At 45.5% G+C, this 27012-nt stretch overlaps 1 protein-coding gene across 2 annotated transcripts; it reads left to right on the forward strand.

Moving 5' to 3' along the window:
- Positions 1-272: 272 nt before the first annotated feature.
- Positions 273-23633, forward strand: GRPEL2 (GrpE like 2, mitochondrial). 2 transcript variants are annotated; one of them, XM_043552902.1, is made up of 5 exons: positions 273-523; positions 12139-12327; positions 16181-16262; positions 17721-17932; positions 18591-23633. In XM_043552902.1, the coding sequence occupies exons 1-5, from the start codon at positions 447-449 to the stop codon at positions 18628-18630; spliced, it is 600 nt and encodes a 199-aa protein (XP_043408837.1). In that variant the 5' UTR covers positions 273-446; the 3' UTR covers positions 18631-23633. The 2 variants fall into 2 exon arrangements, with proteins under 2 accessions (XP_043408837.1, XP_037762829.1); XM_037906901.2 differs by lacking the exon at positions 17721-17932 and having other exon boundaries at positions 361-523; positions 12139-12295.
- The last annotated feature ends 3379 nt before the right edge of the window (positions 23634-27012 follow it).

Below are 27012 nucleotides of genomic sequence, written 5' to 3' on the forward strand. Positions count from 1 at the left end.
ATAAAGGAAGACTCGGCACACCACTTCTGAACAGTTGCCAACCCCTGGTCTAGACGCCATGTACCGCTACGGGCGGCGGCGTGTAACATTGCAGCCGCCGGCAGCACTAAGACCCGGGGGTGGGAGCAAGGATGATCCTCCTGCCAGCGCCACGCTCCAGCGACAGGCGCCCAAGCCCTGGCTTAAAGGGCAGCTCCGCGCGGTGCCTGCCGGGATGGGGAGCGCCGCCGCGTGTGCAGTGGCTAATGGGAGTTGTAGTCCCCACCGCCCCGTGCTGCCGGCAGCATGCACACGGGCCCGTGCCCGCTGACGCGGGGGCTAATGGGAGTTGGAGTCCATGGCGGCGCGGGGGCCGACGGGGCCTGTAGTTCTGCCGGGGGCGGGCGCATTGCCCGGCGGGAGGCGCTCAGTCACACGCCAGCGGACCAAGGGAGGGAGGCGGGAGCATGGCTGGCAGGTCCCTACGGGCGGCCCGGCACTACCTCATCTCGCTGCTCTCGTTGGGCGCTCGGCGGCCCAGCAGGTAAGGCGGGGGGAGCCGGCCACTCATCCTATCACCCAGGGGCCCCGTCCACAGCGTTTCCTGGCCCCGATCGCTCCCCTGTCCCCCGTGCTCTCTGTGTGCCCCTCACCGTGGTGCCCGGGCTGTCCGCGCTGTGCAGCGTGGGGGGCTTGGCCGCTGATCCACTGCGGGCTAGCAAGGGAGCCCGGGCGGCTGCACTCTCGGGTGAGCTGTGTGCCACTGCTGAGTACTGCCTGGCTGCTGCTCCGGTGCCCTGCCCAGGCAGACGGGGCTGGACGGGGGGGCGCGGCGCGGCGCGGCCGGGGTCCGGTGCCCTGCCCAGGCAGACGGGGCTGGACGGGGGGGGCGCGGCGCGGCGCGGCCGGGGTCCGGTGCCCTGCCCAGGCAGACGGGGCTGGACGGGGGGGCGCGGCGCGGCGCGGCCGGGGTCCGGTGCCCTGCCCAGGCAGACGGGGCTGGACGGGGGGGCGCGGCGCGGCGCGGCCGGGGTCCGGTGCCCTGCCCAGGCAGACGGCCGCCCGGACGGCTACGCTACTGTGGAGGAGGGGGAAGGCGTCGGAGTGCAGCCAGGTTAAAACCTTAAAACGCGGCCCCTGGTCCGAGCTCCTCCGTTTTGGGAGGCCACCTTGAGGGCCTCGGGACTGGTTTTCACCTGGGGCTGTGCGCCTCCGACCCGCGGGGGAGCAGAGCGAGCAGCCTCAAGCCGCTCCCCGCGCCAGGGTCGCTGCTGAGTGCTGGCCTGGCCCGCTGAGGGGAGAGGGGCCTCTCCCAGCAATGAGCCGACCTCCCCCTCGACTTGCACTTGTGTTTTCAGCTTGGCCTTCCTGTTCCTAAATCAGATGTAAATAGGTACTTTATTTCATTTAATCTCTAGCAATAAAAGGAAGAAAAATTGCTGGGTGCTGGTACTGAGAGGAGGAGAAGGTAACTGGAAGTAAGGAGGAACAGGTGTTAATCACGTCTGGGGCACAAGGGCTAATAATTCAGTCTATGTGTTTCAGGAAAGCTCCAACCATAGACCTTGCTGGAGGCGTGTTCACTGCAGTCATTTTTAAGGCTTTTAATGAGAACGTGGGTGGCCCCTGTTTCTTTTTGAGGCCAGAAACAAATGTAGCTGCAGCTGGTCCATGACCAGGTCATCTAGAGACTGCAATAATACAAATAAATAATCATATTGGGGCATATGTGTGGGGAAGTTAGTATATGTGACAAAGCTCTAGGTATGGAATTGTTGCAGTGAGTATATAGAAAGCAAATTGTTGTCTAGAATTTAAAAAAAAAAAAAAAACATAAAAACCAGTCTTGGTTACACGAGGGAAAATGGCACACAAGTTCCCATTGCTTCTGCTGCACTGGTGGAGGGCGTAGTGTGGACAGGCTCCGTGTGGCTGAACCTGTTGTAAAAACTCTTCTAAATACATGAGCTTACAAAAGATTTAACTAAAATAGTTTTAGAAGTGGGTCTCGGCTGCAGGAAACTTGCTTACGCAGGGGATCCCACTGGTGCAATGAACCTTTGGAAAAATTTGGTGAAACATCCTGGGTATAGACGTAGCTATCTTAATAGAATCTGAATGTCTATTAAATGGATTTTCAGATAACTAGTCAGAAATAAGAGACACAAAGTAGAGAGGTAATATCTTTTATTGGGCCAACTTCTGCTGGTGAAACAGGAAGCTTTCAGGCTTACACAGAGCTCTTCAGGCAGATGCCTAGTGCTTTTCCTCTTTCTCTTTCACCAAAAGAAGCTGGTCCAATAAAAGATATTACCTCACCCACCTTATATCGCTAATATCCTGGCATCAACATGGCTATAGCAACACTGCAAACAATAATCGTGAAAGCAAGATGTATTTTGAAAAGCAGGTTCTTTGAACAGTTCAGCTTGCCTCTAAAAGGAAGTGGTTGTATAGTAAATGCAGTGGGTCAAGTTCTGCCCTCGCCTCCCACTGACTTTATCTCAGTGTTAGAAAAGCAGACAAGTGGCCTTATGAATACAGTTCTGTGCCTCTATAAACACCTTGCAAAAGGCTTTTAAATTTGTCAATTAGTGTAGTGTTGCTGCTTTGTCCATTACATACATAACCTAATATTTTATATTCTTAAAGTGTTTCTTGGGCTTAGTTTCTAGCAAGATTTGAATACAGTTGTACTCAGATACACTGTATCTGATTGGGGTAGTTGACTCCTGTTTTGGGTGATTTAACCTGGAGGCTTAACTTGGAGTGTCCATTCTATGTGAGTCCCACTTCAGACCTTGTGTTAAAGCACAACTGATGCCTACTAGTTGGTTCCTTGGTTGAAATGCAGACAACAGAGAAGGGGAAAGACAAAGGGCTCACAGGTTTATTCCATATTTATCATTCTAAAGGGAAATAAGAAAATTTAAGCAAAATAAAATGGAGAGTTCCCATATGTGCTTTGGGAACTGCTGGGCTTGGGGTTTGTAGTAAAAGCATGTTATGTCCAGAAATCCTTCCCTTCATGCACTCTTGTGTATTGGGTAATTATCCTTGTAAATGTGCTGTCGGCTTGAAATAGGTGTGGCCTCTGATCTGTAGATGGTGTCATTGGGATAGTTCATGACAGACAGTCAAGCCGCATCAGTAGTGTGAAACCAGTCCATAGATGCAAAATGTTAAATGTATCCTCCAATTGCACACTGTCATGCTAATAAAGTGACTGTTAGGTGGATGATTGCATTGCAGAAAGTGACATTCAGATTGGATTGTCTGTCCTGGGTCTTTGACATGTGTGCCTGGGATGTGTAACTGATTATCGTTAGAGAAGCAGGCTTCCTCACATCCAAAAAGGGAACATGGAGAGAAGCTTGAATTGGGAGAAGAGATAATATGAGACAGGTGGGTGTTCAGAAAGTGGATCAGGGAACTTCAGACTGTTGTATGACATCCTGTATGGCGGAAGGAGAGATGGTGCTATGTATCTTATCACACACCTACCCGTCTCATCATTTAAAGTCTGAGGTTTAAGGATAACTGAATTAAACTATATGGATAGATTTGGGTGTTGTCCCCTAAATCCTCTTCTACCCCCATTGATCTGTCCATCTCTGGCACTGGTTTCAGAGTCTTTCACACCCAGCTCGCTCCTTCAGAGATTTCCCCAGTGCTGTCACTGTCATGTCAGAATTTCCTAACTTCCTCTCGTATAATTACTATCTATTCATAGTTGTTTTCAGTGTTGATGTGGCTATGTTGGTCACAGGATATTAGAGATGCAAGGTGGGTGAGGTAATGTCTTCTATTGGATCAACTTCTGTTAGTGAAAGAGACAAACTTTTGAGCTACACAGAGCTCATCTTCAAAGAAGTTGGTCCAATAAAAGATATTACCTCACCCACCTTGTCTCTCTCTTCCTAGGAAAACTGGGGTTAACACTGTGTCTGGAAGGCGGGACAGTATTACAGTAGCTGCAGATAAACACTTGTTTGTTTCCTTAGTGTAGTATGTGCCTCATATCTCTTAGGAAGAAGCAAACTCTGCAGCTTTTCCCTGTGTTCCATTCCATATGGCAGTTCTGAGCAAACCCCTTTTAAACATTGCTCTGTGAGAGAGCTCTTGTTCCTCCTCTGCCACATGAGGCAGGCTAATCCAAACAGCATGTGGGAGTTGGGACTTTCTGTAGGATGAGGGTGTGTTTTGAGACTTGGATTTGGTTTCAGTAGCTTGGAAAGGGAGTCCATGCAGGCAGCTCTCTGCTTCACGTAGGCAGGTTTCTCTGGCTGAAACTCTAGCTCGTTTATTCCTCTCTCGCTCTTGCGTGCATACACACCCACCACCACAAGTCACATGCAAACAGCTCACTAAACTTCTGTTCCTGGGAAGTGAATGAGCAGCAACACCTTGAAATATCTATATAGGGTTTTAAAGCAAAATTTGTCTTGATCTGTGGATTATAAAACTGTAGGTGATTGAGCTGCCAGTTACATTTCAAGGCTATTTTGGCTCAATGGTTCATCTGCTGCATGTTTGTTAACTTCAGTGACTGAAGTTTATGTAAATGAAATGTAAAAAGTTTATGGGTCAGAAGTCATAATTACAATTCATATACTCAACCCATATACACTTTTTCCTTTACAAATCTTAAAATTTTCCAAACTTGCACTGATCTGTTTTGAAATCTAAGCTAATTTTTTCCCCCTACAGTTTGTGTGTCTCCTTTTAATTTTGGGAAATAGTGACCTGTTAATGTTGTTACCTTCTTTTTAAAGAGCAACTTTTAATTAACTGCTTGCTATTTGCAGCTTTTAATTCTAAAATAACACACCCTAGTTATTTTTAAGTCTCCGCCTCTCTCTGTCTTGTGATAGTGCATTTTTGTGGGATGACTGGCTAGACAGTTGCGTCCTATCTTTTTATCTATCTCTTAGTGGGATAGTCTCTCTCCACTGAGACACAGAATCTCATTCACAGATTCCAAGGCCAGAAGGGACCATTGTGATCATCTAGTCCAGTGGTTTCAAATTTTTTTCTGGTGACCCAGTTGGAGAAAATTGTTGATGCCCGAGAACCAACGGAGCTGGGGATGAGGGGGCTGGGGCAGAGGGTTGGGGTTCGAGGGTGAGGGCTGCAGGGTGGGGCTGGGAATGAGAGGTTCAGGGTGTGGGAGGGGGTCAGGGCTCTGGGCTGGGGGTGCAGGCTCCAGGGTGGGGCCGGGGATGAGGGGTTTGGGGTGCAGGAAGGGGCTCAGGGCTGCGGCAGAGGATTGGGGCATGGGCTTACCTCAGGTGGCTCCCAGTCAGCTGCGCAGTGGGGGTGCTAAGGCAGGCTTCCTGCCTGTCCTGGCACCATGGACCGCGCTGCGCCCCGGAAGCGGCCAGCAGCAGGTCCAGCTCCTAGGCGCGCAAGCAGCTCCACGAGGCTCTCACCCGCAGGCACCCCTCACACACCCCAGCTCCCATTGGCTGGGAACCAGCCAATGGGAGTGTGGAGGTGGTGTTCAGGGAGGGGGGCAGCGCACGGAGCCCTGTGGCCCCACCACCACCCTCTGCCGGCCTAGGAGCCAGACCTGCTGCTGGCCACTTCTGGGGCGCAGCGCGGTATCAGAACAGATAGGGACTAGCCTGCCTTAGCCGGGCAGCACCGCCGACAGGACTTTTAACGGCCCAGTCGGCGATGCTGACCAGAGCCGCTGCGACCCAGTGCCTTACATTCCGCGACCCACAGTTTGAAAACCACTGATCTAGTCTGACCTCCTGTATAACACAGGTCATAGAACTTCCCCCAAAATAATTCCTAGAACATATCTTTGAGAAAAAAACATCCCATCTTGATTTTAAAATTGCCAGTGATGGAGAATCCACCACCATCCTTGGTAAATTGTTCCAGTGGTTAATTGCCACCCTCACTGTTAAAAATGTATTTTCAGTTTGAGTTTGTTTTGCTTCAACTTCCAGCATTGAATCATGTTTTACTTTTCTCTGCTACACTGAAGAGCCTGTTATCAAATGTGTTCCCCATGTAGGTACTTATAGACTGTAATCACATCACTGCTTCACTTTCCCTTTTGTTAAACAAAATAGATTCAAGGAACTCAGTTACAATATGGCATGTTGTCTTGGGGCTCTTCTCTAAACCCTTTCCAATTTATCAACATCCTTCTTGAATCCATTTAGCTGGAGTAAGTTGGAAAGAAATAGAAATTGTTTGTCAAAAGTTGTTTATGGCTTTACATAAGGAATGCAAACCATACTTGTTCTCAGCTTTTGGTTCAATTTTAAACCAGCATTGATACCCTGTTCAATAGTGGTTAAGTTTAATAAAGCAAATGGGACACCACTGTTAGTTTGTACACTGAGAGATCCTCAATCTATCTCTTTAATGTTGCATTGTGAAGTCTATTCTGTAGTGCAAAAGCTTGCTCAGTCTTCAGCCATTATAATAGATTTGAGGGGGAAACCGTCACCAACATAGATTTGGCTGGCACTTAGATATCACAGCAATAGGCCCCTTAAAAGTGCTCCAAATCACATCCCTCTGTCCAGAACAGGTCTCCATGCTGTGGTGGTTAAAATGCTAGCAGCCGTCAGCTCCTTGTCTATGCTGGTATTCTCACAGATAGAGCTGGAATAATGGGTAATTTTTTTGGAAAACAGCTTAGTGTAGACAGGCCCTAGGATAGTTCTTGGGTTATTACGTAAGGATTGCCTAGTGTAAGGACAGCCACCTCATGGTAGCAGGGTTCACAGGGCAAGTTAGTGTGCTATAGATTCGCACCCTGGCTTGCCGCACACTAAAAGGGACAGTTTGCCATGCAGATGGTGCACTAAGCACCTAATTAGCAGATATTTATATGCAGATGTAGTTTGGAAGGGATAAGGAAGTTTCTGGATATCGGTTGTTGGTCTTGTGGGACATGGGACAACCTCCTTTCAAAGACAAAAGAGCGAAGAAGGTGGCCTGCTGAGTGAGGAATTGTAACACTATTCGCTGTTAACTAATAGTTAGGCTTGATGGTCATAGGTTGGTGTAAAGCTTTTGGTTACCCATGACAACAAGCCTTTTTTAAAGGAGATATTGAAAATCTTGGTTTGGGGGAGAGCTCAACAGGCAGTCCCAAGAATTTAGAAACTCTTTTGTTCAGCAGATGCCAATGTGCTTTCTGAATGGAGCCTTCTTGGAGGAACACTTCCCCAAACTATGAATGTAATCCTAATCTGGTGTGAAGTTTGAGAGGATGATAGGCAGGCTTGGGGTGAGCACAGGACTTGGAGCCAGCGAATTCCTGAGTGTCAGTCCTGGTTCTGACATAAACTCTTTCTGTGACTTTCTGAAAGATATTGCTTCTCTGCCTCAGTGTCCCATCTGTAGACTAGGGGTGTTAAATAGTGACTCCGCTCTCAGGGTGGCATTATGGTTAGTGTTAGCCAAAGGCTCTGAAGTTCCACATAAGTGCTAAATGTTTTAATTATTTTGCAGCTGTGCAACCTGCTGCCTGTTTTGCAAGTTGACTTAAATGTCTCACATGCTGATTGATTTTTTTTCTATTTACTTAACTAGTTTTTGAGAGAGTCACCAAGTTGTGTTGGGACAAATTCCTATGAACCTGGATAGTACTTAGCGTTTATACAGCTTAGTCCAATTTCCTGACTCTCGTGGTTCTGTAATTTCAGCTGCCAATGTAGGAGCCAGCTTGTTCTAGAATCAATCTGATGAAGTGAGCTGTCGCTCACGAAAGCTTATGCTCAAATAAATTGGTTAGTCTCTAAGGTGCCACAAGTACTCCTTTTCTTTTTGCGAATACAGACTAATACGGCTGTTACTCTGAAACCTCTCCGGGGTGAGTGACCTGGCTGTTGCAGCGTGAACCACAGTAGCTTAGTCTCCAAGCTTTTAGGTGCGCACACTTTTCAGCAGGTGAAGCAACCTGAAAGCAAGGATTCTGAACTAGATACGAACATGCCAAGTTGTATGGTTATAAGTTTTATTGTCCACCTGGGCTATATCTGCTTTTTTTCCCCAAAGAGCAGATGCAACTCTCTGCATTTGAACTCTGTTTACGTATTCCAAGTAATTTAGGCCTTGTCTAAACTACAAAGTTTTGTCGGCAAAAGTTATGCCGCTTTAATTAAAGCGCTTTAATTAAAACGAGGGCTGTCAAGCGATTAAAAAAATTAATCATGATTAATCGTGCAATTAATCGCACTGTTAAACAATAATAGAATGCCATTTGTTTAAATATTTTTGGATGTTTCTACATTTTCAAATCTATTGATTTCAATTACAACACAGAATGCAAAGTGTACAATGCTCATTTTGTATTTATTTTTATTACAAATATTTGCAATGTAAAAAACAAAAGAAATAGTATTTTTCAATTCACCTAATACCAGTACTGTAGTGCAATCTCTTTATCATGAAAGTTGACCTTGCAGATATAGGATTATGTACAAAAAAATAACTGCATACAAAAATAAACAATGTAAAACTTTATAGCCTGCAAGTCCACTCAGCCCTATTTTTGGTTCATCCAATTGCTCACACAAACAAGTTTGTTTACATTTGCAGGAGATAATGCTGCCTGCTTCTTGTTCACAATATCACCTGAAAGTGAGAACAGGTGGTTCACATGGCCCTGTTGTAGCCGGCATCGCAAGATATTTATGTGCCAGATGCGCTAAAGATTCATGTGTCCCTTTCATGCTTCAGCCACCATTCCAGAAGACATGCATCCATGCTGATGACGGGTTCTGCTCGATAATGATCCAAAGAAGTGCGACATGTTCATTTTCATCATCTGAATCAGATGCCACCAGCAGAAGGTTGATTTTCTTTTTTGTTGGTTCAGTAGTTTCTGCATCAGAGTGTTGTTCTTTTAAGACCTCTGAAAGCATGCTCCACACCTCATCCCTCTCAGATTTTGGAAGGTACTTCAGATTCTTAAACCTTGGGTCAAGTGCTGTAGCTGTCTTTAGAAATCTTACATTGGTACCTTCTTTGCATTTTGTCAGATCTGCAGCAAAAGTGTTCTTAAAACAACATGTGCTGAGTTGTCATCTGAGTCTACCATAACATGAAATATATGGCAGAATGCAGGTAAAAGAGAGCCAGAATTGAAAAAGTGAGTTCAGTCACAAATTTAAACATTGTAACTCATTATTTTTTTAAGAAGTGTCATCAGTGTGGAAGCATGTCCTCTGGAATGGTGGCCAAAGCATGAAGGGGCATACGAATGTTTAGCATGTCTGGCATGTAAATACCTTGCAATGCCAGCTACAAAAGTCTCCTGGGAATGCCTGTTCTCACTTTATTGTGACATTGTAAATAAAAAGTGTGTAACATTAGCTCCCGTAAATGTAAACAAACTTGTTTGTCTTCGCAATTGGCTGAACAAGAAGTAGGACTGAGTGGACTTGTAGGCTCTAAAGTTTTACAATGTTTTGTTTTTGAGTGCAGTTATGTAACCAAAAAAATCTACATTTGTTAAGTTGCACTTGCACAATGAAGAGATTGCACTTCAGTACTTGTATGAGGTGAATTGAAAAATACTATTTCAGGGGCTCTCAGACTTTCTTTTTGAGGCCCCCCCAACATGCTATGAAAACTCCACGGCCCACCTGTGCCACAATAACTAGTTTTCTGCATATAAAAGCCGGGACTGGCATCAGAGGGTAGCAAGCAGGGCAATTGCCAGGGGCCCCATGCCACAGGGACCCCCACGAAGCTACATTCCTCAGGCTTTGGCTTCAGTCCTGGGTAGTAGGACTCAGGGCCCTGGGCTTCAGCCGCATGTGGTGGGGCTTCAACTTTCTACTCTGGGCCCTAGTGAGTCTAATGCTGGCCCTACAGGGTGGCTCCCCTGAAACTGTTCACAGCCCCTCGGGGGCCCCAGTGAGCTGTAGCTCACTAAAGCTTATGCTCAAATAAATTGGTTAGTCTCTAAGGTGCCACAAGTACTCCTTTTCTTTTTGCGGATACAGACTAACACGGCTGCTACTCTGAAAACTGCAATACAGTATTTGTATGAGGTGAATTGAAAAATACTATTTCTTTTATCATTTTTACAGTGCAGATATTTGTAATAAAAAATAATATAAAGTGAGCACTGTACACTTTGTATTCTGTGTTGTAATTGAAATCAATATATTTGAAAATGTAGACAAACATCCAAAAATATTTAATACATTTCCATTGTATTCTATTGTTTAACAGTGCGATTAAAACTGCGATTAAGCACAATTAATTTTTTGAGTGAATCGTGTGAGTTAACTGCGATTAATCGACAGCTCTAATTAAAACCACTGTTGCATGTCCACACTAGCTTCTTTTGTCAGCAAAGTGCATCCACACTAACAGCTGTTGCATCGACACAGAGAGCAGTGAAACACTGTGGTAGCTATCCCTGTGTGGCCATTCTTATGAGAGACTTATGTGCCGAGCAGAGCCGAGGGCTGACATGGGGGGTGTCCCCTTCCTCCTGCCTCAGGATAGGTCGCGGCAGGGTGCTTTGGGAAGGGTTTGCAATGCTTCATGGGGGGGCAGGTATAGCATCCCCTGATGGGGGTTTCTCAATCCCATCCTTCTCGGAGCTTCCAGTTCCTAGTAGATTGTCAGCTTTTCAACTGAACTGTGTGAGGGGAGGGAGAGGAGAGTGGTATATCTGGGGCGGGGGAAACAGCAGGCTGAGCGATCTATCCTGAGGCAGGGGGAAGGGGACACCCCCCACGTCAGCCCTCGGCTCTGCGTGGCACAGCAGTCTCTCATAAGAATGGCCATACTGGGTCAGACCAAAGATCTGTCTAGCACAGTGTCCTGTCTTCCAACAGTGGCCAATGCCAGGTGCCCCAGAGGGAATGAACAGAACAGGTAAACATCAAGTGATCCATCCCCCATTGCCCATTTCCAGCTTCTGGCAAACAGAGGCTAGGAACACCATCCCTGCCCATCCTGGCTAACAGCCATTGGTGGAACTATCCTCCATGATGGAACTAACATTCTCTCCCCAGGCAGCCCGCTCTGCCTGCGGTCCTGTGATTCCCTCCCAGTTCTCCCACAGTCTCCTCAGCTGCTGGGAGCCACAGTCTGAGCAGCCTGGTGAGCTCTCTGTGCTGAGGAGTGTCAAAGCAGCACAGTAGTCTGTCATTCCCCCCCCACCCCCACTTACCCTGCTCCCTGCAGCAGCAGTCTGCCTGCTGCTAAGTATCAGGGTGTAGCTGTGTTAGTCTGTGTCCACAAAACAACAAGGAGTCCGGTGGCACCTTAAAGACTAACAGATTTATTTGAGCACAAGCTTTCGTGGGTAAAAACCCCACTTCTTCAGATGCATGGAGTGCAAATTACAGATGCAGACATAAATGTACTGACACATGAAGAGACGGGAGTTACCTCACAAGTGGAAAACCAGTGTTGACAGGGCCAATTCGATCAGGGTGGATGTAGTCCACTCCCAATAATAGATGAGGTGGTGTCAATTCCAGGAGAGGCAAAGCTGCTTTTGTAATGAGCCAGCCGCTCCCAGTCCCTATTCAAGCCTGTTGCTGTGTTCCTAGTGCAGGGCAGGACAGGAGCATTCCATGTTAATGATTTGCTCTTTGTTCCCCAAACGGAGCAGGACGCAGTTGTCAGATACTTCCAAGAGCTTTGAAAGGGGAGGGGCACATGCCTGTGAGGCAGCAGAGATCAAAATAGTGAGCAGGCAGGCATTGTGGGATACTGGTGGAAGCCAGTTGTGTGGACAAAACAAACAGCAGTGTCTACACTAACGCTTTGTCGCTTTAACTTTGCTGCAAAAAACTTTATGCTTGTCGCTGAGGTGGTTTTATTTTGTCGGCAGAACAGCAGAGGTTTGCTGCCAAAAGTAGCTTTGTAGTGTGGACACCTCCCCTGTTTTGTCGGCAAAAGGCAGCTTTTGCCGACAAAACTTCGTAGTGTGGGCAAGGCCTTGGTGTCTGATTGGCACCAGTCACTGTGTTATCTAAGCACCAAAGCGTGGTATCTGCCTTTCATATCTGCTTATTTTACATGAGTTAAGATCCTACCTAGGTGTCTCCAAACAGAATGTGCTTTTAACCTTGATGATGGGCACAAAGCAACATCTTCCCTTCTGAGCTCTGGATCATGTTTCTCTTCCTTCTTTGCCCTTGGCTTGTATTTCAGAGATTGCCTGTGTGTCTTCAGCACTGCGGCCCAGCAGAGGAGCACGGGAGATGAATGTGGACCAGAGGATCCCCGCGATGAGCCAAGGCATCCTCTTTCTGAGCGAACTCTAGAGCTCAAAGCCAGCAAACTGGAAGAACAAGTCCGTGATTTAACTGTGAGTCTACCACTAGCAGCATCTTTGCAAAGGTATCCCCATGTCTTCAGGGTTCAGTCCCTTCAAAGTGGGAGGGCTCATTCATTTCACTGTTAAGCCACCTGCCTGAATACATTATAGATGACATCTTTCATCCCAAAGCTCTTCACCACGGAAAGGCAGCCATCTCCAGGCTGCAGGGTGACAACCAGCTACCCTTGCATAACGTTAGGAGGCAATGCCCAGTTAGCAAAGTGCTTTATGTCCTCCTCCAAAACATCAGCTGTTGATTACTCCTGGAAATAGGAGACCAGACTGGATGAACCAAGTAGTCTGGTCCTGGCTAGGAAATCCTGAGTGTGTTAGAGATTCCCTGTTCAAATCTCTGAGTGTTGTCTATTTAGACCTGCAGTAATTTTGCCTGTGTCTTGTGAGAATTCAAAGGATGATGATCCTGATTAGCCTGGCCTTATGGCATTCAAGGATCACCAGGTCTTAGAAGGGTTTATACAGCTCAGATAAATGTGCAAAATGATCCAGCTCAGGCAGGCCTGATGTGTGGAATGTATTTAGCTGCTTTTCTTATTTGAGGAGATGGTTTCCTATGCATTTGGAAATCAGCATCCGTTCTGAAATCCTGCTCTCTAAACTCTAGGTACAAGGTGTTGTGGCCAAGTTACTCTTGCTTTAGGTAGCAGAGCAGTGTTTCTTCCCTCTACCATAGGCGCCGACTCCATGGATGTTCCAGGGGAAAAAATAGTGCGTGCTCTGCAGCCCTGCAGATCAGCCCCTTCCCCTGTGCCCCTCCCACCCACTGCAATCAGCTGTTCAGGGACTTGCAGGAGGCACTAGGGGGAAGGGGAGGGGGCGGGAAGAGGCGGGGTGGGGGGGTTGGGGGAAGAGGTGGAGTGGGGGCCTCTACCCTTGCCTTTATCCCTCTCAGTTCCTTCATCTTATCAGTTAATCACTCTCATCATTTTTAGAATGGAATCACTCATCCCATCTCTGTGAACTTGTAATCACGTCCTAGCTCACCCACTCCTTCTGCATTTCTAGACTTGGCCTCCTCCCTGTCCTCTCCCTGTGACTCTCCACAGTTGAAAGAGATGGCTGTTTCATTTGTGCTGAATCATCTTAACTGGAACACCCTCATACTTCCACCTCAAAGCAATGAGTTACTTCCATTCTGTAACCCTTCCGCCATTGTACTAATTTCAATTGGATTAATGGGGTCAAAGATGTTAATGTGACCCTGTCATAATCCAACGTTAAACAGATCTCAGCCTGCTTCGTTTCATGGCAAACACATGATGAAAATTTTTTTTATCTTTTGTTAAAGATACAGAAAAGAAAGGAAAACAGGTAAAGTATTATGTAAGGCTTTCATTGTAACAGCTTGCCTTGTTCCCTTTCCTTTTTGCCATAGAGTCTTTAGTGGGGAAAATTCCCTTGCTGACAGTCTCTTCGATGGTATTAAAGATCCTAATAACTGTCCCTTTTTTAGGGAAAAGAGAGAAAGTTAATTGAAATGGGCTGGAGCTGCTGTTATTGTTAAAGTCCAGTCCCATTTTCAAGAACACAAAATAAGATGCACACAAAAGAGAATACTTTCCACAGTATGCATCCGATGAAGTGAGCTGTAGCTCACGAAAGCTTATGCTCAAATAAATTGGTTAGTCTCTAAGGTGCCACAAGTACTCCTTTTCTTTTTGCGAATACAGACTAACACGGCTGTTACTCTGAAACCTAACAAAAGAGAAGAAAGAACGACAAAGATAGAAAATGCAACTTCCATTTCTGGTATTGACTTTCACTTGCAACCTCACTATTGGAGAAACAGAGGCATCATGCACTGTCTTATTAGCCGCTCTGAGATCTGGCAAACTTGTACTCACATCGGGCTGTTTAGGGCATTGCTTTTATCTTCCTCTCTGGTTTACAATGGTGTTGCAAAATACACAGTCTTGGCCAACTAAGTCAGACTCTTATTAGAAGGAAAAAGGAGAGGGGTAGGAAAGAGAAGAAATAAGGTGAAGAAGGAAAAGGACACATGGGATGGGTCTGGAGGTATGTGACAGTGTCAGATCCCAGGTGGTGGTTGGGATTTAGAGAGAGCAGGTGGTGATGTCATCTGTGTCCCTCTCTCTGGTCCAGTCTGGTCAGGGCATCTCTCAGGATCAGGACGGCCCAGGGGTGTTACAATAGACCGTGGGATCCCAGGAGACAGCGGGGGTGGCAGCCATGGTGTTAAAGCTTGCTTCAGCAGTTGCTGGCAAACAGCTGCTGCTGCTGTTTGATATTTTTTTCTCCCAAAAGTCTGGTCTTTTAAGGATCCCAAAAGGGAGTGATGGGCAAAATATCCCAACCCCTTATGTTCACCAAGTAGGCTTAATTTCCAGCACCCTGATTTTGGTTAATTGATTTCCAGTTGAGAGCTTCTCTTGTTTATCAGGCTTGATTGTAACCCAGTCCTTGAGTTACATCAGTAGGCCTTTTTGTTTGGATTAATTCAGCCTTTGTCTCCCTTTTGCATCTTTTTCCATCAATTTGTATTATTATAGATTGTGCCATTTTATGAGCTTTCACTCACTCCTTACAGTTGAGCTCACAATTAAGGTAAATTCATAGCCGTCATTACTGGCTGATGCTCTGAATCCCTTTATGATTCTGTACTGTTTACATTTATAAAATGGGTTTATCCACCAAGCTATAAGTTCCTGAGCAAATAGTGAATTAGCACACCACTAATGTATTAACTATATGAACTTCCTCCCCAAGATGGCTCCAAGCTCCCTCATGGATACACTGTGCCTTAAGGGCAACAGACTCTGGCCTGACAAACTAACAGGGCAGGCAAACAGTAGAGTTGAGAGCCTTCTCTTGAGATTCCTCCTGCGCATCATCACTTTATGAAGGGTGCTACAAACAAATGCATTTTATTGGACTTCTCTATTGTCTCTACATCTTGCAATATTTCAAATTCTATTTTCACTTGCCACATTGGTACATTTGCATTGGGATAAGAAGAAAATGAGGGTGGCAAACGTACCAATGTGGCACGTGAAAATAGAATTTGAAATATTGTAAAAGACTCCACTTCTGCTGAGGCACTTTCTGAGAAATGTTACTCCTCACTCAAACAAACGGGGAGGGGGGGTGTGAGAGAGAGAGAGAGGTCACCAATACTACTTTATCACAGTGCCATCACTGTCCAGTTGGGGAGAGCAACTGGTTCAGCTACTGTGGTGTGAGCAGTGTTGGCAGCCCTCTGTCACAACGATTTGAGCACCGTGATTAGACTTGTTCCAAACAGGGTTAATTCACATGGTACTAAAAAGAGCTAATCTTCCCTAGGGGTGCCACCTCTGCCAACACTGGTTCAGCTGCACTGGTGAGATTTTTTTTGGAGCTACCCCCTTGAGTAGGAAAGGCTAAAGAAGAGGGAAAGATGCAGGGCTTTTCGAGAAATTATTGCCCTGACAGCAGCTATCTTCTGCACCAGCAAAGCATCAGCTGATTGCACATTCATTGCTAGGACCTCCCAGTCAGCTGCTAAGTGAAAGAATCCATCAAGAGCTGCATCCTGAATGGTTCAAAAACAGCAGACTGACCTGACCGTGCAGAGTGGTCTGCTCAGCTGTGCCCAAAATCCTCCTGACCAGTGACTTGGGTGCTGTTAATCTGCTCCTAGTTTTGCTTCCTCAAGCAATGGGAGAGGCCTTTGGGCATGTGTGTGCTTTGTAACTGGGGTCGGGGAGCCAGCATGAGCTGGTAACTTGCAGGGGGAGTATCTCTTTAAATAGATTGTCTGTGTAGGGGGATACAAGTTTCTACAGCAATAGGTGTGGCCCTGTGATGGATCACTCCCCTTGTCTGATGCCTGTGCCCATTGCTGTGTGTGTGCAGGAGCGATACCGGAAAGCCTTGGCGGATTCTGAAAACGTCCGGAGGAGAACACAGAAGTTTGTGGAAGATGCCAAGCTGTTCGGTAAGTGAAGAGCTGCTGGCACTGTGCAGGAGCTGTTTGCGGCAGTGTGACTTGCTTGGCTAAGCAAAGTTAAGAAACAGAGCAGAAAGTACAAATAAGCAGCTTCCCCTCCCCGTCCTTCTGCCCTTGTTCTTTCTAAAGCCTGTTGTGTTTGGCCTGAAGTGACTGGTGGCTGGACTCGCTAGCTGTTGTATCTGCATGTTCACCCAAATCCTGTGGGCTTATCTCGGTGATAGCCCTAGGGCTTGTTTCTTTTTTCCAAGGTCTGTTTTGTAAGAATGATCTATACTAATCAACCATACATCCTTTTGGATTTTGGGAATGTATTTGTAAAATGCTGCTGAGCTGGTGTAAATCAGCGTAGCTTCCTTGACTTCATCGAAGATGATTTACACCAGCTGAGAATTGGCACTTGGAGTTTATTCCATGCTCTGTGCAATGTCATCAAGCCGCAATCTTCTTTCTAGTACTGAGATCCTGTTCTTCCCTTCATCTCCACTATGAAATTAATGGATGTAGTGCATGCTGGGATAGAGGCCAATTAATGTTTCTCAATTAATGTATTCTTCTTAAAATATGTTGAGTAAACTTAGTGTTGGTGAAATGGGCTGGATTGATAGCTCTGGAGACTGATATCCTTGATTATCCACAGAGCAGGTGCAACATGAGAAACAGCAGAGCAAGCATTCCAAACTCTGTCCTGTCAATGTACTTTAACCCTTCTGTGAAGGGACTACCTCTAGGGGTGAGAGGATAGTTCAGTCCCCATGGAGAATCCAGTCCTGGGCACCTTTGCTTAGACTGTCATCAAAAATGCTAGTTATGGTTTTATGTGATGTGGGTACCTGTCAGCTTGGAACTGGGCTGAGTCGTCCACCTCATATCACGTAGGTTGCCAAGTAATCATCAGATGGTAGCACTCTAGGATACTAGTGGTATGACTTTGATTCAAGCCAGAAACCTAAGGATAGAAAGCTCTGTAGCCCATATCAGTCCTAGGAGTTTCCTTTTTTCTCATTAGTTAACGCTTATCTGGAGGCTCTTCGAGTTTATCCTGGGTAAGAGTGCCTATATTTCCTTTGCTTTGTGCCTGCCTGGTCTGTTTGGAAATAGCTATTGCATTCAGGGTCCATCTACATTGTTGGTGCTCTTGAATTTCTTGGGGTGTTTTTGTAGTGTATGTTTTAGGTTTGAAGGAAATAATAAAGATTCTTGCTTTACATTAGACTTGGTCAGCTGGGAAGACATGGGGTTCAGTAAGGCATTGGAATAAGCCCGAATGCAAGGCTACATAGGCCAATATCTGATCTGCTATGGATGCTTCTCTTCTCTTCATTCTCCTCCTCCTCCTCCTCCTCCATATTGATTCTCTACATAGCTGTCAAGCCTATATATGAAGGAGTATGCAGTGTTTAATTGTTGCTAATGTCTTCCCCTTTCCTCTCCCATCTATCTCAGATCCCTTTTTGTTATGTTACTAAGGCTATGTCTATAGTACCCGGCAGGCAGCGATCGATCCGGGGGGGTCAATTTATCACCTCTAGTCTAGACAAGATAAATCGACCCCCGAGCGCTCTCCTGTTGACTTCCGTACTCCAGCGCCGCGAGAGGCGCAGGCGGAGTCGACGGGGGAGCAGCAGCAGTCGACTCACCACAGTGAAGACACCGCGGTGAGTAGGTCTAAGTACGTCGACTTCAGCTACGTTATTCACATAGCTGAAGTTGCGTAACTTAGATCGATCTCCCCCCCGCCAATGTAGACCAGGCCTCAGTGAGCATGTGCCTACTACCTGAGAGAGGGTTTTTTTGGTCAATCTTCATATCAGATTCTCTGCAACCAGAAATATACAGCTGCCCAAAATGTATACAAACTGAGCTGGGTTTCCTAAATGGCAACAAGCTTTGGATTCTAGACCACGCCTATGTTACCAGGGGTCACCTGAAGTCTCACTGTAATGTCCCAGGTTACAGGACAAACAAAGTATTGAGACTCTTTGTGAAATAACTCTGCTTTATGGAACCTGTGTATATTGCATAGCTATTGATCTGCCTAGGTATATACTTCACCCCTTACTATGGTCTCTGGGAGCCTGTAGTGCACTCTTAAGGACTGAGGTCCTACAATACTGAGGTCCCAGTCGCAGGAGATGCTGAATGCCCTCAGTTACCATTGAAGTGGCAGTTGAAGGCAGTCATCTCTTAGGATTAGTCCCTTCCAGTGTGGCATGGCAATATGCCCAGGGCTGATGCTGTAGCCTTGCACTGTCTACCACTGTACAATGAACTGACATTGCTTAACATCCTGCCTATTTGTGTATGTGGTTGCAGGGATCCAGAGTTTCTGCAAGGACCTGGTGGAGGTAGCTGATATCTTGGAGAAGACTACTGAGAGTGCTGCAAGAGAAGCAGAGCCTAGTGATCCAAAACCAACCCTCAAGAAGATCTATGAAGGCCTCTCCCTCATAGAGGCCAAGTTGCAAAGAGTATTTGCCAAGCATGGCCTTCAGAAGATGAACCCCGTCGGTGGCAAATATGATCCATACGACCATGAAATAGTCTGCCATGTGCCAGCAGAGGGAATGCAGCCGGGCACAGTGGCCCTAGTGACTCAGGATGGCTATAAACTCCACGGCCGCACTATCAGACACGCACAAGTTGGTGTGGCAGTAGAGTCGCAGGAGTAATGTGGTGGGTGCACCCACTGGGATCTGGGACCTTAATGAGCTGAGGACTCTGCCACACAGTGGCGATAGCAGCTGCATGTCTTTTCTTTATTTATTAAGCTAGGTTTGTATTGTACATTGGCTTCTTCACAACATGTGCATAATCTTGGCTTTAATTCCAAGAGGCTCAATTATTTAATGTCACTTTTTCTGAGTGTATGTAATACTGGGAGTCCTGCTATTTATCAGAAGCATGTGGCACTGCTAGCTCCCCTTCTCTGTTGGATTCATGTCTCTCTCAAAACTTGCACTGGGGGAAGAGGGAGTTGGGGAGAGAGAATCTGAGAGCCAGGAATTTATGCCTTCCAATCCCAGCTCTGACATACTCTTTCCCTGGCTTTGGGCGAGTCACTTAGCCACTCTTCCTCAGTTTCCCTATATGTAAAATAGGGATATAATAATACTTACTGACCACCTCACAGGGCCATTGTGAGGATTAAATAATATTCGAGATGCACCATAGAGATGAAGAGCTCTAGCTAAGTGCTAAATATTATTATGAGACTCTTTTGTGGTCTTTTTTTTTTTTTTCCCCCGTTTCCCTTAGGCAGAAGGAGCTGTGAAAGCATCTGCCATTTTCAGCCAGACTTTTCTCATCTCTCTTCAGAAAAAGCAATTCTGAATTAACAAAGCCTTAATCATCTTGTATTTGAGTATGGATGAGGGTTTTTAAAAAAAAAAATTATCAACTGAAACTTGATCAGATTAATGTTTGCTCTCCAGCTAAGACTTCAGACCTGCAGAGCTGTCCCTAGGGGACAGTGAATCAGGGTGACCGCTCCCAGCCCCACACTTGAGGACCCCCATGGGCCGGCGCCGCATGGGCGGTGGGTGAACTGCTGGCTGGGGGAGGGAGAGCCACACTTGGCTGTTTGGGAAGGCACCGCCTCCACCAGCCTCTCCTACCCGCTTCCGGCGCAGTCAGTCCCGGAAGTGATGTCACTTTCGCCCCGGTCCCCACACCTCCCTAGGGACGGCCCTGCAGACCTGTCTGCTTCTCACTGAAGTTAAACAGTGGGAGTGACACCAGGCAGGGGGAGCAGGAACTATTCTCAAGTCTCAGCCACCGAGCAAGGATCTAGGCCTGTTCTCCAAACAAGAAGTATTTTTAAGAGAAGGGAAATCTATCTCTAGATCGTTTGTGCTACAGCTTCCAAGCACCAGAAACGGTTCACTCTTTACTAACCCTGAAAAGGGAAATATGATCTCTTATTTTGTCAACAAAATACCAGCTAACAGATACACAGTTAACACTGATGACTTTCCCAACCCTAATTCATAGCCTATTTCTGCCTGGCTGTGGATAGACATCAAATTTAGGCTTTATTTCATTTTTTTTAGATGAAAATGTGTCCTTGAATCAGTTGCAGCAGCAATTATGAGCAAGTGAAGAGAGGCAGGGACCCAAGTGCCAGTCGAGAGTGGGAGCTGGCCTAAAGTGTTCTAGCTCAAGGCAGTCTGGCTGGTGCAGCCTGGCGAAAGATCATAGGGCATGTGTATCTCTGTTGCTGAACAGTTTGTATGTATGATACCTTCAGCTAAACTGAAAGGATGGGTAGACTCCTCATCCCGAGCATTACTGACTTACTAGACACTAATGTCTATCTCTGAGCTAAATGGGAATCTAATCCTCATTTAATGAACAGCAGAAGAAATAACGAAAGAGAAGACCCCAAGCTATCAGCTGCATTATAAAAGGCAAGGAGGGTGAACAGGTGTACTTTCAGGTGGTTCTTTCAGGAGTTCTTGCCCTCTCACTTGCTATCAAACCTATGGTCTGGCAGGCGTTTGGGCTCTGCTTCCAAAGACTTTTGTCTAGTGCGGGTGCCAGCTCTAGCTCAGAGGAGGTATTCCTTTGCAGATGTGAGATGCTGAAAAAGGCAGGAGAGGTACCCATGGTCTTGTTGTGATGGCTCTCGATTACAGCCTCCCTCAATAGGCAGCTACAAATTAAGACTTTCTGGGAAGATTCCATAAACATAGAACATATTCATCTGAATGAGTTTCATTCAAAGACAGACATGACTTGTCTCTTATGATTAGTGCAAAACTGCCTCTTAATGACAACGGTACCCATAGTTCCCTTGGAGGTGATTCAGCGTTCCAATTCTTCATTACAAAACACTTCTTAGTGTGTGTACGTGCCTCTGACCATTTAGGATGTTGAGGCAGGTACTTGAGATCTCAGCCCTGGAAATCAATACTTCATGGGAAGTTCTAGCAAACATCCACTTAAGTTTCTTTATCTGTGTAACTTCTACAATACTGGCGTACCTTACAGGGCTGTTGTGAGGATTAATTTAAGGTGTATAAAGTGCTTTGAGTTCCTTTGACTAAATGTGCTAGAGAGAGGCATGGTATCGCCGCTGTTGTTCCTAGTTTTTGACTTCACTTTGAATCCCACAAGGAAAGTGCAACTTAGCAAACCTTTGGGCCAATCTCCCAAATTCCCTAGCAGGAGTTAGACAGCTTAGGCTAATTTTGGACCTGTTGCCTTTCAAACACACACACATCCCTCATGTGGTGTCGGTTGTCTATGGCTAAGTTGAATTTCTTCTGTGGAGATTCCTGTCCCCTTGCTGTCTTCCATGGTTTGTGTAAAGTTTGCACACTAAACACAGGGGGCCAGATTTCTCTTTGGCATAACTCTTTTGCACTTCAGGGAGTTACACCATGGAGGAATTGGGCCCTTTGGCTTTTTCTTCCCAGTCACTTTATGATGGCCTGACCTGAACACAGAAGTGTATTAGAAGGGAAGGTTTGGCGGAGGAGGGAAAATGTCACATAAACACTAATCATTTCCACTTTAATACACCCATGAACCTTGGAACCTGAGCACTTAATGTAGATGACTGGATAACAAATGTGTGTTCAGCTGGAGTCATGGGATAAGATAGGAAGCAGAGGGTAGAAATAAACAGTCAGTTTTCACAGTCGAGAGAGGTAAATAATGGGGTCCCCCACGGATCTATACTGGGAATAGTGCTATACAACATATTCATAAATGATTTGGAAAAAGGTAAACAGTGAGATGGCAGAGTTTGCAAACAACACAAATTTACTCAAGATAGTTTAAGTCCAAAGCTGACTATGAAGAGTTACGAAGAGATCTCACAAAACTGGGTGACTGGGCAATAAAATGGCAGATTAAATTCAGTGTTGATAAATGCAAAGTAATGCACATTGGAAAACATAATCCCAACTATAAATACAAAATGATGGGATGTAAATTAGCTATTACCATTCTTGAAAGAGATTGTGGACTCATCATGAATAGTTCTCTGAAAACATCTGCTCAATGTGAAAAGCTAACAGAATGTTAAGAACTGTTAGAAAGGGGATAGATAATAAGAAAATATCCTAATGCCACTATATCATCCATGGTAAACCCACACCTTATATACTTCGGGCAGTTGTGGTTGCACCATTTCAAAAAAGATATATTAGAGTTGGGAAAAGCACAGAGAAGGGCAACAACCGTGATTTATGGGTAGGGAACAGCTTCTATAAGAGGAGAGATTAAAAAAACTGGGACTGTTCATCTTGGAAAAGAGACTAAGGGGGGGGAGAAGACAGAGGTCTATGAAATCATGACTGGCGTGGCGAAAGTGAACAGGGGAGTATTATTTTCCCCTTCACATAACACACGGAATGAAATTGATAGGCAGCCGGTTTAAAACACATAAGGAAGTACTTCATACATTGCACGGTCAATCTGTGGAACTCATTGCCAGGGGATGTTGTGATGACCAAAAGTATAACTAGGTTCAAAAAAGAATTAGATAAGTTCCTGGAGGATAGGTCCAACAATGGCTATTAGCCAAGGTGTTCAGGAAGGCAACCCCCTACTCTGGGTTTCCCTAAACCTCTGACTGCCCTAAGCTGGAACTGGACAACGGAGGATGGATCACTTGATAAATTGCCCTGTTCTGTTCACTTCCTCTGAAGTATCTGGCATTGGCTACTGTCAGAGGACAGGATACTGAGCTAGATAGACCACTGGTCTGACCCAGTATGGCTGTTCTTATGTGGTGTTGGTCAGTAGAAATGGCTCTCTGCCCTTGGACTCTGACAACCTCCTTTATATTAGCAATCACCTTACTTCATGACCTCTGTAGATCTTGCCAGTGGGGCACATTGGGGCTCAATTCTTCCATGAGGCTCCCGGTGGCACGATCATATAAGTTTGGCAGCCTGTCTGTATGCAGCGCAAAATGTGAATGTTATGTGGACCTCAAATTCTCAATATTTCATTAACAGATTCTGTTGAAACAGCTGTGATAAATCAATTGCTATTAGCACTCTGATTTTAAAAATATTTAAGTTTTTATATTTTAGTATTTTTTTTATTTTAAAGCACAACGTATTTTGATATCACTTTTGCTGAGTCAAATGAACAAAGAATTGCTGATCTCCAAAAAGTTACATCCTTGTAGTTGATAGGAAACCTTCTGTATGGTTTTTTTTCATATGTTTCTATGCTCTTATTTACCCAAAGGTTCTAGCTGTATGAAAGGGAAATTCATATGGAAGTGTGGGGAGTGGTGCTGATGATTGATGACAGAGATTTGAGTTAATGTTGGAATTTGCTGATTTCTTCTAGATGTCTGGATACTGTGTGTGCGCTAATAAACATTTTTTTTCAGGATTTTTTGACTGTTGAAATGTATTGTGCATTGCAAGTGCTGTTTAAATGGGGGCAGTACTGTAGGGTTAAAGATTTGTAGCTATTCTAGTTCCTGCTGTTTAGAGTCAGACGCATTCATCTGGGTTTTTTAGTGATCCTTCATCTGAACTCCCAGAAATATTGTTCATGTCTCTGACAGGCTCTGAGCAGGCTCTTTCACACTCCCACAGGTATGCCGTCCAGGATCTCTGTATTGGACTAAACGATCTGGTGATGTGATGGCATCATTGCTATCCCATGCTTCCTGGACTGTTTGCCGTGTCCATAAATACAGCCCTCAATCTAAGCCCGTTTGCACAGAGAAATGCCTTACTGCAAAATGATCGGATGCTACTGCATCTCCCAATACTTCACCTTGCAAATCACTGCCCTTACGTGACTCACGGTCTGTCGCATTTTGCCCTTTTGGATGCAATATACTCGAGCAAGTTTACTCCTTATTGACGACTCATTTCAAATAGCTTTATTGTACAGTGTTACCCTCTTCAACTGGAACTCATTGTCATCCGAAGGTAGGTTATGGTCTCTGGGATTTACTGAGGAGGACAGGCTTCCTGCTCCCCTAGGACTAAATGCCTGTTTATTATTGCCTTGTCCTGTCCCCGCCCCAGACCTTCATACTGTACAAGGTCTGCCCTCCATTCTGGTTTTGGCTGAATGTCGGGAACTTATACCCCTTTTTTGGTGGGTCCCACTCTCCTAATTTTGCCGGCAGCTTTGATTATCCCTGTACAGCACCTATTCCTAAGGGGACCTCTGCAGTTTATTTCCAAGTGGCCAATATGGGGTGAACTCCCAGTTCTTATGTGAAAGGCAGCTGCTGCTCAAAGGGGCCTAGCTACCAGACAGCAGTGATAAAACCTGCCCCACCTGTTTGCAGAGGCCACTGCCTTGTGGGTGCCACAGCAGGGACTTCTATGCGCTACTATTGTCCCATGCTGTGGCGCTAGGAGTGGCAGAGTGTGGCAGCTTAGTCTAGAGTGGCCCAGCGTAAGGACAAAACCAGCCCAGCAAGTGCTGTATGCTGCCCCGTGTAATGCATGCTAATGGTTCTTCTAGTCTATCAAACAGCCAGAAGCAAGAACTCCTAAATGAGAATCACCCCACCATGGTTATACCTGTGTAACCAGGTCAGTTGGAGATCTTGTAAATATGAGGAAACATATGTACACTAATGATACCCAGTTGTAGAATGTCTGCAGACAAGGCTGGGGCAGTCTTTACAGGCATAGCTGAAGGAAGGTAAGAGTACGCTGCTGTTTCTCCAAATCAAACACCTACTAGCCTTATCATTAGCACACCTATTTATTTATGCTGCCTCCCTGTCACTTGCACATACAGCTCGGGTGAAAATGAGGCAGTTAAACGGTGTAGAGCAGTGGTTCTCAACCAGGGTTATGCAGAGGTCTTCAAGGAAGTACATCAACTCATCTAGATATTTACCTAGTTTTTCAATAGGCTACATAAAAAGTATTAGCTAAGTCAGTACAAACTAAAATTCCAGGGGTCTGTATTAGAACCAGTCCTATTCAACATATTCATAAATGATCTGGGAAAGGAGTAAACAATGAGGTGACAGAATTTGCAGAGGATACACAACTACTCAAGATAGTTAAGTCCCAGGCAGACTGCGAAGAGTTACAAAAGGATCTTACAAAACTGGGTGACTGGGCAACAAACTGGCAGATGAAATTCAGTGTTGATAAATGCAAAGTAATCCACACTGGAAAACATAATCCCAACTATACATATAAAATGATGGGGTCTAAATTATCTGTTACAACACAAGAAAGAGACCTTGGAGTCACTGTGGACAGTTCTCTGAAAACATCCACTCGATGTGCAGTGGCAGGTCAAAAAGCAAACCAAATGTTGGGAATCCTTAAGAAAGGGATAGATAATAAGACAGAAAATATGATATTGCCTCTATATAAATCCATGGTACGCCCACATCTTGAATACTGCAGATGTGGTTGCCCCATCTCAAAAAAGATCTATTGGAAAAGTTTCAGAAAAGGGCAACAAAAATGATTGGGGTATGGAATGGCTTCCATCTGAGGGGAGGAACTTTTCAGCTTAGAAAAGAGATGACTAAGGGGGGATATGATAGAGGTCTATAAAATCGTGACTGGTGTGGAGAAAGTACATAAGGAAGTGTTATTGACTCTTTATAACACAAGAACTAGAGGTCACCAAATGAAATTAATAGGCAGCAGGTTTAAAACAAACAAAAGAAAGTATTTTTTCATACAATGCACAGTCAACCTTGCCAGAGGATGTTGTGAAGGCCAAGACTATAATGGTTTAAAAAAGAACTAGATAAGTTCATGGAGGAGAGGTCCATCAATGGCTATTAGCCATCATGGACAGGAATGGTGTCCCTAGCCTCTGTTTGCCGGAAGCTGGGAATGGGCAACAGGGGATGGATCACTTGATGATTACCTGTTCCGTTCATTCCCTCTGGAGCACCTGGCACTGGCTGCTGTCGGAGGACAGGATACTGGGCTAGAGGGACCTTTGGTCTGACCCAGTAAGGGCATTCTTATGTTCATACAATGACTTCTATTGCTCTATATACTATACACTGAAATGTAAGTACAATATTTATATTCCAATTGGTTTTTTTCAATTTATATAGTAAAAATGAGAACATAATTAATTTTTCAGTAATTGTGTGCTATGGCATTTGGTATTTTTATGTCTGATTTTGTAAGCAAGTAGCTTTTAAGTGAGGTGAAACTTGGGGGTATGCAAGACAAATCAGACTCCTGAAAGGGGGACAGTAGTCTGGAAAGGTTGAGAGCCACTGGTTAAGAGAACTCTAAAGCAGACTGCAGAGGTGTCTGCTCTTTAGGTAATGGTGATTCTCTATTTTGCTTTGCACTAAGTGGTTCTTAGGATAGCAGTTCCTGGCTTGATACGTTTGCCTTTCTGGTGTTGGATATGGCTGAGCAGAGGTAATTCTCAGGCCTGTTTCCTCCAACCAAAACCTTTTGCCTGTAGCTGTTGTCCTTCCAGAGACCAACCATCTCGCTGTAGAGCAACACCCAGACTATAGATTGTGTGGCTGAGAGAGAGGCTGTGAGTGGAGCTTGAGACTCCTGCCTCTCAGTGCAAAGTGCTCTCCCTAGGTGGCCATGCCATGCCTCCGGTGTGGTGTACTGCTCTGTCTAGGCACTGTAATGATGATATAAACATGGTGCTGCAGGGTCATGGTTGGTTGTTGCACTGACTCCTATCCAGCGTGCTCCAGTTAGAAATTCCAGCTCCTAGTGCCAACCCCACCCACACCCTTGGGCTATGGGATAGAAACTGGATCATTGACTTGCCTAGGGTGGAG

This window comes from Chelonia mydas, chromosome 8, assembly GCF_015237465.2.
Source record: "Chelonia mydas isolate rCheMyd1 chromosome 8, rCheMyd1.pri.v2, whole genome shotgun sequence".
NCBI lineage: Eukaryota > Metazoa > Chordata > Testudines > Cheloniidae > Chelonia > Chelonia mydas.

Coding starts and splice junctions, on each gene's coding strand:
- GRPEL2 (XM_037906901.2), top strand. CDS start 447: ATGGCTGGCAGGTCCCTACGGGCGGCCCGGCACTACCTCATCTCGCTG. Junction 524..12,138: donor GGCGCTCGGCGGCCCAGCAG/GTAAGGCGGGGG, acceptor CTTGTATTTCAG/AGATTGCCTGTGTGTCTTCA. Junction 16,263..18,590: donor GGAAGATGCCAAGCTGTTCG/GTAAGTGAAGAG, acceptor ATGTGGTTGCAG/GGATCCAGAGTTTCTGCAAG.